The sequence below is a fragment of the Rhinopithecus bieti genome, unplaced genomic scaffold, assembly GCF_001698545.2.
Source record: "Rhinopithecus bieti isolate Rb0 unplaced genomic scaffold, ASM169854v2 scaffold_15776, whole genome shotgun sequence".
Classification (NCBI taxonomy): Eukaryota; Metazoa; Chordata; class Mammalia; order Primates; family Cercopithecidae; genus Rhinopithecus; species Rhinopithecus bieti.
The window spans coordinates 221,584-234,430 of NW_016808836.1; the positions used below are offsets into that span (position 1 = coordinate 221,584).

The 12,847-nt window shown below is 52.7% G+C and overlaps 1 protein-coding gene across 1 annotated transcript in view; it reads right to left on the reverse strand.

Annotated features, from left to right (window-relative positions):
* The window catches only part of RASGRP4 (RAS guanyl releasing protein 4), a 15,785-nt gene extending 5,380 nt beyond the window's left edge, over positions 1-10,405 (reverse strand). Inside the window, exons 1-9 of the mRNA XM_017887347.1 lie at positions 10,262-10,405; positions 5,647-5,831; positions 4,766-4,871; positions 4,579-4,641; positions 3,805-3,936; positions 3,534-3,687; positions 2,802-2,975; positions 1,476-1,592; positions 1,252-1,384 (exon numbers count right to left, since the gene is read on the reverse strand). Of these exons, the coding sequence (XP_017742836.1) occupies positions 1,252-1,384; positions 1,476-1,592; positions 2,802-2,975; positions 3,534-3,687; positions 3,805-3,936; positions 4,579-4,641; positions 4,766-4,871; positions 5,647-5,831; positions 10,262-10,284 (1,087 nt within the window). The 5' untranslated portion in view covers positions 10,285-10,405. The remainder of the gene's footprint in view (positions 1-1,251; positions 1,385-1,475; positions 1,593-2,801; positions 2,976-3,533; positions 3,688-3,804; positions 3,937-4,578; positions 4,642-4,765; positions 4,872-5,646; positions 5,832-10,261) is intronic.
* Between the last annotated feature and the right edge of the window lie 2,442 nt (positions 10,406-12,847).

Here is a 12,847-nt window from a genome sequence, read left to right on the forward strand (position 1 = left end):
TGTTAGTCCAGGCTGGTCTTGAACTCCTGACCTCAGGTGATCTGCCCGCCTTGGCCTCCCAAAGTGTTGGGATTACAGGCGTGAGCCACCATGCCCGGCCTTTATTATTATTATTATTATTATTATTATTATTATTTAAGCTAGGGTCCCACTTTGTCACCTGGCTGGAGTGCAGTGTCATGATCACAGCTCATTGCAGCGTTAAACTCCTGGGCTTGATGCCTGGGTGCGGTGGCTCAAGCCTGTAATCCCAGCACTTTGAGGGGCCGAGGCAGGTGGATCATTTGAGGTCAGGAGTTCAAAACCAGCCTGGGCAACATGGTAAAACCCTGTCTCTACTAAAAATACAAAAATTAACCAGGCCTGGTGGTGCAGGCCTGTAATCCCAGCTACCCGGGAGGTTGAGGCAGGCAAATCTCTTGAACCTGCCTCGAGGAGTTTGAAACCAGCCTGGCCAACATGGTAAAACCCTGTCTCTACTAAAAATACAAAATTAGGGCATGGTGGTGCACCCCTGAAATCCCAGCTACTCAGGAGGCTGGAGCAGGAGAATTACTTGAATCCGGGAGGCAGAGGTTGCAGTGAGCCAAGATTGCGCCACTGCACTCCAGCCTGGGCAACAAGAGTGAGACTGTGTCTCAAAAAAAAAAAAAAAAATTTCTAGAGATGGGGTCTTATGTTGCCCAGGCTGGTCTCAAACACCTGGGCTCAGGTGATCCTTCTGTCTTGGCCTCCCAAAACGCTGGGATTACAGGCGTGAGCCACTGTACCCAGCCTATAATTATTTCTTAAAAACCCAGATCTAGCCAGGTGCGGTGGCTTCACGCCTGTAATCCCAGCACTCTGGGAGGCCGAGGTGGGCTGATCATGAGGTCAGCAGATCGAGACCATCCTGGCTAACACGGTGAAACCCTGTCTCTACTAAAAATACAAAAAATTGGCCGGGTGCGGTGGCTCACGCCTGTAATCCCAGCACTTTGGGAGGCTGAGGCAGGCGGATCATGAGGTCAGGAGATTGAGACCAAGACTCCACCTCAAAAAAAAAAAAAAAAGAAAACCCAGATCTTATCAAGGGTGTGTCATCACTCTCAAAACTTCCCTCGCTTAGCCCATCTTTCAAGGCGCTATAGGATCTTCCCAGGGCATCTTCAGCCTAATTTCCTGCCACTTTCTGACCTCAGCCAGTCCTCCCCATGGGGACTGCAAAGTTCTCTGCTAGCCTTTCTCCCATCTGTCTCCCTCACAGGCCACCTCTGAAACAGATACACTGAGAGCAGAGAGGGGTCAGCACCATGAGTGGATGGAAGACAGGAAGGAGGAAGGCTGGCAGAGCCTGGGGATCTCGGATTTGGAGGAGCAAGGACTTCAGGTGGTTCCAGGGCTCCTGGGCAGGAATGGACAGGGCTTGGGGAATTAGGTGTGGGGGCTCAAGACAGCTGACCACTTGGAGCTCTGGGGAGGGTAGTGGGATTCACCTTGGTGCTGTCAGGGCTCAGGTGGGCATGGGAGTCCTTGAGTCTGGAGATGGCACTGTGACACAGGCCCCCCGTGACCGCCATCAGCGTGTTGAAATTCTGCAGCTGGCGGAGCCTCTAGGAAGAGAAGCATGCGCACAGGGTCGTCACGGGAGGGAGTTCAGATGACAGCATCCCAGTTGAGGTGGGGTCCCAGGCATGTGTGAGTATGGACCAATGTGGGGATCAGACAGGTGAGAAAAGGTGGGTGTGTGCAGTAGGAGTGGGACATGCCATGTGTGGGCCTCACAGGGGTGTCAGATAGTTATCTGAGCCCGGAGGGTCAAGTAGGTGATTGACTGATACCAGGTTAGAAAATCTGGGGAGACAGGAAGTACGGGAAGTTGGGCGGATTTGGGGAGTAGACAGGTGTGTGTCAGACACGTGGGGGAGGCTTCAGACATGTCAGGTTGTCAGCCATCTGGGGGTCTGACTGCTCTGAGTCACACAGGTGCGGGGAGGCAAGAAGGCACAGGCTCTGGGCAGGAGCTGGGAGCCAGGCAGAGGTTAACGGGGCCAGAGAGATATGGAGGAGTTAGATGCTAGACAGGTGTGGAGCTACCAGGGCAGCTGGGGAATTCCCTCGCCTTCCCTTTGACAAATTTGGGCAGAGGTTGCTGTGGAGAGAGTGGGGCCAGGGAGGAATGGAAAATGCTCAGACCAAGGAGACCCCAGGCGGACGTGGAGACCCCCAGGTCTAAGGGGCCCTGCAGGAGGAAGCAAGCCAGGGAAGACGCCAGAGGAAGGGCGTGGTCTGCGTGGAAATACGCAAGGGGGCGCGGCCACAGCAGGCCAGAGGGCTTCCCTTTTCCCCAGAAGGACGAGAAGGTGTCCGGAAAGGAGGGGGAAGGGAGGGGAAGAGAAGGGCTTAAGGGGAAGGGGCGGGGCGGGGAGAGCCCGGACGCAATGGGGAGCGATGCGCAGTCCCGAAGCGACGCTGGGGCCCGGGGACTGGGAATCGAAGCCTCGGTAAAGGATGGCACAAAAGTGGGGGCATGGAAGGGACACTCTCATTGACCTGGGGATAGACTATTCGGACATAGGGCTTGGAAGCCTGTCACGTCTAGGACCAAGGGGTGGGGCCACGGTGGGTGGGACGCGGTGACATCAAGGCCAAAGAAGAAGTTACGGTCCTGGTTTGCAACGCCCAGACTGTGGCCTCTGGGGCGGGGCCGGGAGATGCGTGACGTCACCGCCGGGATGACCCTGTGGGGTCGGGGATCTGGAAGGTGGAGGGCCAGGTAGCTGCGTGCAGTGGCGTTCGCAGCCCCAAGGGGCAGGCCTCACCTGTGCCACGTGAATGAACTTGTCCAGCACCTGTGCGCGCTGCAGAGGACCGGGACGGCTCAGCACCATCACCTGCACCCAGCGGGACACGCTGTTGCTGAGACCTACAGAGCCCTCCAGGGCCGGGCAGCCTCGTACTGAGCCCTGCAAAACGTAGCTCCGCAGGTCCTGGGGCTGGGAGCGAGGTGGGTGTCAAGGTGGGCAGTGGCACTCAGGGCCTGCCCTTCCATGGCATCCAACTAGTAGTCGTGATCTCTGATGTCCTAGCCTGGTCTAGCCTGAGTGACCTTTGTCATCTGTCCCCCCACCCTCAGGCTGCTACATGTCCTTGACATCACTATGCTCCTCTCCCATCTGAGGAGACATGTTTAAATATAGCCAGGCACTATATTTGACAAATGATCGTATTAAGTAATTTAATCCTCATAACTCTATGAGGTATCATTCCATTTTAGAGATGAGATAGCTGAGGCACAGAGAGGATAGGTAATTTGCCTAGGGTCACACAGGTGTGAGTCAGGGTGGGAGTCTATATGACCTTAACTCTACACCTGACTGGTATACAGTCAGCAAAGGCAAGGATGGGGAAGATGACCTGAAATCAACCTCTAACTTTGAGATCTCTGCTGAATGACCATGCAGGTGTCCTCTCAGTCCTGCCTTCCCCCAGCCAATCCCTCCCCTACCCCAATCTCTCCCCTACTTGGGACAGGGACAGGAGGGGGTCCTCACCGTGATAGCCTGGAAGGACCGGAACTCCAGGTAGGTGAGGTGCTGAGCCAGCTCCCCCGTCTCCAGGTGGTCGAAAAGCAGGGACACTTTGCGCTTTTTGCCCAGGCCTGGGCTGCTCATGGGGGGCGGGGGGCCAGGACCACCAGGGCTCAGGCTGGGGGCCAAGAGGGGCAGGGTATTGGAGTGGTTCACAGTTGAGGGCTTGGGAATGCAAAGGGAGATGGCAGAATGGGGATGGGGCAGGGGAGAGGGGAGCACAGGGCTGACTCACAGGTTAGAGGAGTCTCTGAGGTTTCTCTGGGCCGAGTTGCCCTCCTGGGCCACGGTGGCCCAGAAACGACCTATGACTTCTTCCAGCTGGGGGTCCTGGTGCATCACCTCAGGGTGTTGGGTCAGCCAGTACCTGAGAGTGGTTTGGAGATGGTGAGATGAGACTGGGGGTGGCGAAGGTCTCTACAAGGGGTATTTTGGACTGAGAAATTTCTAGGTGCTGAGCTAGGGGTCTCTAAATGTGTGTGGGGGTCCCTGGAGGGTAGGGGTTTGGAGGGGCACCAGGCTCAGGGAATCTCTGGAGTAGGATGGGCATCTCTTAACACAGACTGGGGGATCTGTGGGAAACAGACTGGGGAGTCACTTGGAAGTGGGATTATTGGGAAGCAGGATTGTGGAGGGTCTAAGGAACTAGACTGGGGGCTTCTGGGCGTGAGATTTTTGGGGGGACAGAATGAGGGGGTCTTATGAGCTAGGCTGGGGTCTGTGGGAGGTGGAGATTTTGGGGATCAGAGCCGGAGGTGTCTGGGCACCAGCTAGGAGGGTCTATGGGATCTGGTTGGTGAGGGGGGTCTCTAGGAAGTAGGGGTTCTAAGGAACGGAACTGAGAGGGTCTTAGGAACCAAGTTACGGGTGTCTCAGAAGTGGGATTTTGGCCTGTGGGGCTGGTTGGGTCTGTGGGAACTGGGCTGGAGAGTCTCTGAGGAATGTTTTTTGGGTGGCAGCAGGATGGAAGTCGTGGGTCCTGAGAGTGGGGATCTTGGCCCGGCCCTACCTGACCAGGTGACAGATCTGCAGCCGTCTCAGCTCCTGGGTGTCCCCTGTGGCCTTCTGGTACTTGAGTTCTGGTCAAGGCTCTGTTATCCAGGATCCATGACCTGCCTGCTCCCCATTCCAGTTGCCCAGGTTCTCACGACTCTGCCCTCCGCCCTCCACCCATAGCTCACGGTCCCGGAGGATATGAGGTCAGCAGGCGGGCAGCCAGGTCAGCGGAGGGCAGCACCCAGCTGTGCATGGCCAGCACCATGTTGAGCATGTGGTCCCCGTGGCACAGGCTGCCAGCTGAATCTGGGGTGGAAGGAGGGGGACTCTGACAGAATGGCCCTCAGGTAATGCACAGCACAGCCTCCAGATCCTGCGGGACTGCCTGGTTCAAAGACTAGCTCTAACGGTGATCCCCGGCATGACCTTGGACAGGCAACCTAACCTCCTGTGCCTCACTTTCCTTATCTGTATCGTGCATGGGGCAACATCACCCCTGGCAAGTCTTGTTGAAGATTGAAGTAGCACCAGACTGGCCAGGCACAGTGGCTCACGTCTGTAATCCCAGCATTTTGGGAGGCCGAATTGGGTGGATCACATGAGGCCAGGAGTTCGAGACCAGCCTGGCCAACATGGTGAAACCCCATTTCTACTAAAAACACAAAAATTAGCTGGGCCTGGTGGCACGTGCCTGTAATCCTAGCTACTCGGGAGGCTGAAGCAGGAGAATCTCTTGAACCTGGGAGGTGGGGGTTGCAGTGAGCCAAGATCAGGCCACTGCACTCCAGCCTGGGTGACAGAGCGAGACTCTGTCTCAAAAGAAAAAGAAAATAAAAGAAAAAAAATTTATGTAAATATATATATAATATACATTAAATATCTATCTATTTATAGATAGATATGTATGTATTTCCATTTCAGGAAAGAAGAAATATAGGTGTTTCTCTTATCTCTAATGTAGTGATTGAGTTTCATTCCACCCAGCCCTGCTCTCATTTTACCTCCAAAAACTGAGGCAGAGAGAAGTGGGTGCTGAGCCTGAGGTTAGGGCCGGGGAGGCTGCTGGGGAGAGGACACTCACCGAAGGACTGGATGCATTTCTCCAGCAGCTCATCTTCACTGCAGCCGCCCTCGCTCAGCAGGCCCAGGTTCATGGAAGCCATGACCTTGCTGATTTCCCGGGGGCTGGGGCATGTCTTGTGGCGGCGCGTTTGGCGGGGTCGGCCCCGCCCTCCTGTCTTTCCGGTGCATTCCTGGTGGGACTTTCTGTGGGCACAGCCCCCAAGGAGTCATGGGAGCCCCTTCCTTCGGGCAGACCCTAGAATTCCTCTTGACCTTAATGCCCCAAGGCACCACGGGAGAGGCTTCCTAAAGGCAAAGCTCCTGGGTTACCCCTGACCTACCAGGGACTCATGGGAGAATCCCCAGGAATATTCCAGATCCCTGGGGGAATCATGGGAACCCTCTCCCACAAGCAAACTCCCAGGGATATTCCTGCTCCCTTCAGGGAATCAGAGAGGAAGATCCTCAAGACCAGGGGTCCCCAGCCCCCAGGTCACGGATGGGTACCAGTCCGTGGCCTGTTAGGAACCAGTGGGCGAGCGAGCACCCCTGCCTGAGCTCTGCTCTGATCTGTCAGATCTGCTGGGGCATTAGACTCTCTTAGGAGCATGAACCCTTTTGTGAACTTCGCATGTGAGGGATCTAGGCTGCGTGCTCTTTATGATAATCTAATGCCTGATGATCTGTCACTGTCTCCCATCACTCCCAGATGGGAGCATCCAGTTGCAGGAAAACAAGCTCAGGGCTCCCACTGATTCTACATTATGGTGAGCTGCGTAACTATTTCATTATATATTACAATGTAATAATAGTACAAATAAATCACACGATACATGTAATTAACTTGAATCATCCCCAAACCATCCCCACCCCTTCCACAAAACCAGTCCCTGGTGCCAAAAAGGCTAGGGACTGCTGCTCAGGACTACTCTGAATCCCCCAGGGAATCACTGCAGAAGACTCCCAGGACCACTCAGGACCCCTCAGGGAATCATAAGAACTTCCTCCCCAGGCATTGCCCCCAACTTCCTCTTGACCGCTTCCAAGACATCCTGGAAGAGACTTCCTGTTGGCAGATCCCGGAATTACTTCTGGCCTCCCAGGGACTCATGGGAGAAGACCCCTGAGATCTCTCCCATCCTCCCTAGGCAGAGGCAAGGGAGGACATGCCTTCAGGAATTGCTACCTCAGGTCTCTAATACACACCCCTCCTTCCTCCCGCAGCCCTCAAGAGAGCAAGGCTCCTGGACCAGTGCGATGGCTCATGCCTGTAATCCCAGCACTTTGGGAGGCCAAGGTGGGTGGATCACTTGAGGCCAGGAGTTCAGGGCCACCCTGGCCAACACATTTTAATAGAAACGCCCGTCTCTACTAAAAATGCAAAAATTGGTCAGGCATGATGTCGGGCACCTGTGATCCCAGCTACTCAGGAGGCTGAGGCAGGAGGATCACTTGAACCCAGGAGGTGGAGGCTGCAGTGAGCTGGAACTGCATCACAGTGCTCCAGCCTGGGTGACAGAGTGATTTCTGTTTCAAAAATAATAATAATAAAATAAAAAAGAGAGGCCTGGCACAGTGGCTCACACCTGTAGTCCCAGCACTTTGGGAGGCTGAGGTAGACAGATCACTCGAGGTCAGGAGTTCGAGACCAGCCTGGCCAACATGGTGAAACCCCGTCTCTATTAAAAATACAAAAATTAGCCGGGCATGGTGGTGGCCACCTGTAATCCCAGCTACTCGTGAGGCTGAGGCAGGAGAATCACTTGAATTTGGGAGATGGAGGTTGCAGTGAGCTGAGATCGTGCCACTGCACTCCAGCCTGGGTGACAGAGTGAGACTCAATAAATAAATAAATAAATAAATAAATAAATAAATAAATAAAAAGAGAGCAAGGCTCCTGCAAGGAAACCCCCAGGATTTCATCTCTGCCCTTCTCCCACCCCTTCACCCCACTAAGGTAACAGACATCTCTCTGAAGTTAGCCTTCCGGCAGGACCTACAGTTTTAGCCTTCAGCCTGGGTCCTTAGATTTGGGACTGGAGAGGAAATACCAGTGCTAAATGGCCTTCTCTGGGGCTCCTCAGAGTTAGGTGAGAGGTTCCTGGGGCTGAGACAGCTTCAAGGAAGGTGGGAAAATAATCCTCTCATCACGAGGTCATGAGTTCGAGACCAGCTTGACCAACATGGTGAAACCCCGTCTCTACTAAAAATATAAAAATTAGCCAGGCATGGTGGTGCGCACCTGTAATCCCAGCTACTCAAGAGGCTGAGGCAGAAGAATCGCTTGAACCCAGGAGGCGGAGGTTGCAGTGAGCGGAGATTGCACCACTGCACTCCAGCCTGGGCAACAGAGCGAGTTTTTGTCTCAAAAGTAATAATAATAACAATAATAGTAATTCTCTCTCTGCCTGGTGCCTCCCAGAGGCTGCTGTTCCTGATGGGGAAAGATGGTAATGGAGAGACAGGGATGGTGGGAGGAGGGAGGGAGCTGAATCCATGTTTCAAACGAAAGTAGAATCCAGAAATTTCTGCCAGCTGTTGTGACTTCGTGTTAGTTACTTAATTTCTCTGGGGCTCAGTTTCCTCAAAGGAAAAATGAAGATAGTCCTTGGACCTTCCCCAAGGATTTTTTTTTTTCTTTTTTTGGAGACAGGGTCTCGCTCTGTCGCCCAGGCTGAGAGTGCAATGGACCTTCCCCAGGGATTTTTTTCTTTCTTTCTTTGGAGACAAGGTCTCACTCTGTCACCCAGGCTGGAGTGCAGTGGTGCAATCTCAGCTCACTGCAACCTCCACCTTCCTAGTTCAAGCAATTCTCCTGCCTCAGCCTCCCAATTAGTTGGGCTACAGGCACGTGCCACCAAGCCCAGCTAATTTTTGTATTTTTAGTAGAAATGGAGTTTCACCGTGTTGGCCAGGCTGGTTTTGAACTCCTGGGCCCAATTGATCCTCCCACCTTTGCCTCCTAAAGTGCTGGGATTATAGGTGTGAGCCATCACGCCAGGCCCCTACCTCTACCCTTTTTTAGACAGGATCTTGCTCTGTCTCTCAGGCTGGAGTGCAGTGGTACAATCAAAGCTCACTGTAACCTTGAACTCCTGGACTCGAGTGATCCTCCTGCCTTAGTCTCCCAGGTAGCTGGGACTACAGGTGTGCACAACTGTACCCAGCTAATTTTGTGTGTATGTGTGTCGATGGGGGTCTCACTATATTGCCCAGGCTGGTCTAGAACTCCTGGCCTCAAGTTCTCCTTGCCTTATCCTCCCAAAGTTCTGGGATTAGAGGCATGAGCCACCGTTACTAGAAGGGACATTTTAAAGTATTAAATATGTCCTAGGCCAAGGAGGGAGCATTCTAACTAAATCAGCGTTTCCCTAAGTGTGGGCACCCAGCTAGTACAAAAGCATCACCTGGGAACTGGATATAAATACAGATTCTCAGGTCCCAACGCACACCTACAAAATCAAACATTTTAAGGCCGGGGGCAGTGGCTCATGCCTCTCTAATCCCAGCACTTTGGGAGGCCAAGGTGGGCGGATCACAAGGTCAAGAGATGGAGACCATCTTGCCCAACATGGTGAAACCCCCGCTCTACTAAAAATACAAAAAAGTAGCCGGGCGTGGTGGCAGGCACCTGTAGTCCCAGCTACTTGGGAGGCTGAGGCAGGAGGATCGCTTGAACCCAGGAGGCAGAGGTTGCAGTGAGCCAAGATTGTGCCACCGCACTCCAGCCTGGAGACAGAGCGAGACTGCATCTCAAAAAAAAGAAAAAAATAATAAGGGTAAGCCCAGCAACCTGTATTTTAAAAGCCCTCCAGACAGTTCTGAGGCACGCTCCAGTTTGAGAACTACTGGTCTAGAGTGTCTCATTGAGTACTTACAGGCCTCTCCGAGGTGGAGGCTATGATTAGTCTATTGACAGAAGAAAAACCCAAGACACAGAGCAGTTAAGTGACTTACCTAAGGTCACACAGCTAGGAAATTAGGCAGCCAGGAGTCTACCACTAAATTGCTGGGTGGGGAGGAAAGCCCTTTGGCCATCAGAGTGATTCTGGGGATGGCAGGAGGAGCTACCCAGGCTAGGGAGACATCCACCATATCTGCCTCTGTGGGGACAGAAAGGCCAGCTTGCCCAGGAGATAGAAGCCCATTCTAGAACCAGCCACACAGCCTGCCACTAGGCCCTGTCCTGCAGCCCCCTGTAGGGGTCTGGAACAGCCAGAAGTGGTTTAAGAGGCACGGGAGCCACTTTGCCCTGTGTCACACTCCCCTCTCCTGGGCCAGGGCCCTGCAGGGGCTTGGAGTTTCCAGTCCAAGGGGATGGGGAACCAGGAAGCCCCCAGGGAGGACAGAGACACTCAGCCCAGGCCAGGGACGGAGGTGTGGTGACAAGAAGTGGGAAAGGGGCAAAGAACAGCTCAAACTCCAGGGACAACACGGTACAGATGCCACATACAAGCCACTGCCGCCCTAGCTGGCTCCAGACTCCCTGAACCCTGAAGCATCCACCTGGCCCCCCTGCACCCGATCCCGAAGAAGCCAGGCGTCCTGCCACCCTGGCGAGTGATCTCCCCAGCCCTCCCGTGCAGAGGGAGGCCTCAGGGTGCTGCCGGGCTCCCTGGGGAGGGTCCTCTCACCTCTTGCTGTCTTTTCTGTTCATGCTTCCTGCGGGGGGAGGAGGGCGGGGGTCTTGCAAGAGTATGGCTCAGCTCCTCCCCTTCCCCAGGACTCCAGCTTCTCAGCCCCTAGGGAGCTGGGGCCTCCTCGGTGCTTGGGAAGGAAAGAGGAACTGCCCCTCCCCACCCACCCTCAGGCCAGGGGGAAGGAAGAGGCTGGGGAGAGACCAAAGGCCCCCTCCCCACACGGGGATCCCTTCTGCTGAGGTTTCCGGCGCTGCTGGCTCTCCCACCCTCAAGAGCCCAGGCGGGCTCTCTATCTCCCTCATCTTTCGGTCTCAAGACCCGTCACTGTCATACTTCAATAAAAGCAGGGGTTTTTCTTTTCAAAGCATGACTGGTATTTATGTAAAAACGCACACACACTCAAAAGATAAGTCTGTCTTTCTGGAAGGACATATTCATATATATAATTCACGAAGGTTGGAATGGAAACTCACAAGACATAGCATTTTATATATTTCTTCATAGGCTTCTCTTATTCCTAGTTTAAGTGATACCATTTGTACCCCGGAAAACATTTTCACTTTCTGACTTTATTGTAACAAACCTCCACATAGCACCTACTGTACCACACACTGCTCTAAGGACTTTAAAAATATTAACTCATTTAATCCTCACACAATCCACTGTTACCTTAAAAGAACATTACATACTGGGCCAGGCACGGGGACTCACGCCTGTCATCCAGCACTTTGGGAGGCCAAGGCAGGTGGATCGCTTGAGTCCAGGAGTTTGAGACCAGCCTGAACAACGCGACAAAACCCCGTCTCTATAAAAAATGTAACAAGTTAGGCCGGCATGGTGGCTCACTCCTGTAATCCCAGCACTTTAGGAGGCTGAGGCGGGCGAATCACCTGAGGTCGGGAATTTAAGACCAGCCTGACCAACATAGAGAAACCCCATCTCTACTAAAAATACAATATTAGCCCGGCGTGGTGGCACATGCCTGTAATCCCAGCTACTTGGGAGGCTGAGGCAGGAGAATTGCTTGAACCCAGGAGGCGGAGGTTGAGGTGAGCCAAGATCACGTCATTACACTCCAGCCTGGGCAACGGGAGCGAAACTCTGTCTCAAAAAAAAAGAAAAAAAAAAAAGTTAGCTGAGCATAGTGATGCACACGTGTAGTCCCAGGTACTCAGGAGGCTGAGGCAAGAAGATTGCTTGAGCCCAAGGAGGTCGAGGCTGCAGTGAGCCATGATGGTGCCACTGCGTGTCAGTCCTGTCTCAAAAAACAAAAAACAGAACAAAACAAAAAAAAAAACCCACACACATCAAAAACCATCAAAGATGGAGGTAAAGCCTTTGGGAAGCCCCTCCCCATCCCCTGTCTTTCTTAAGCAGGGTGTGACCAATACGACTTGTTGTCGAGTTTCGTCCAAACTGCTGTCTGTGCGTTTAAGTACATTGTATAAACATGTGCTCCTAGAAACAGACTTTTCTTTTGAGTGTGCATTTTTTTTTTACCTAAATGTGTCATGCTCGACCTTTTTTTTTAAATTGAAGTACTAAAAAGATCACCAATCATTAAGTATTTAGGTTGATGAAATGTCACCAACTGAGCAAACCTGTGTGACATTCATACAAATCAAGACACAGAACATTGTCACCCTCCACAAGCCCCCTGTCTTTCTTCCCAGCACGAATTCCCACAGATCTCCACTCACCCGAAGTCTAGTGCAGTAGTTTTGTCTCATTTTGAGCTGGATAAAAATGGACTCCTGTATTGAATCTGGGTTCTTTCTCTCTACGTCTTGTTTTTGCAGTTCTTTCGTGTTATCGTATTTGGTTATAATTTATTCCTTTTTTTGGCCAGGCACGGTGGCTCACGCCTGTAATCCCAGCACTTTGGGAGGCTGAGGTGGGTGGATCACTTGAGGTCAGGAGTTTGAGATCAGCCTGGCCAACATGGTGAAACTCCCATCTCTACTACAAATACAAAAATATGCCGGGCGTGGTGGTGCGTGCCTGTGATCCCAGCTACTTGGGAGGCTGAGGCAGGAGAATCACTTGAACCTGGGAGGAGGAGGTTGCAGTGAGCTGAGATCGCACACTACACTTCAGCCTGGGCGACAGGGTGAGACTTTGTCTTAAAATAATAATAATAATAATTTCCATATAGTCTTTCATTATGTGACAATTCCATGACACACACACACAGATATATATATATAGTTTATTTAGAGATAGGTGTTGTGGATAGTGACTAAGTGGGCTGGTGGCATGCTAACTTCCATTTTTCTTTTTTTTTTTGAGACGGAGTCTCGCTCTGTCACCCAGGCTGGAGTGCAGTGCCGCGATCTTGGCTCACTGCAAGCTCCGCCTCCTGGGCCCACGCCATTCTCCTGCCTCAGCCTCCCAAGTAGCTGGGACCACAGGCGCCCACCACCGCGCCCAGTTAATTTTTTGTATTTTTAGTAGAGATGGGGTTTCACCATGTTAGCCAGAATGGTCTCGATCTCTTGACCTTGTGATCTGCCCACCTCGGCCTCCCAAAGTGCTGGGATTACAGGTGTGAGACACCGTGCCCGGCTTTTTTTTTTTTTT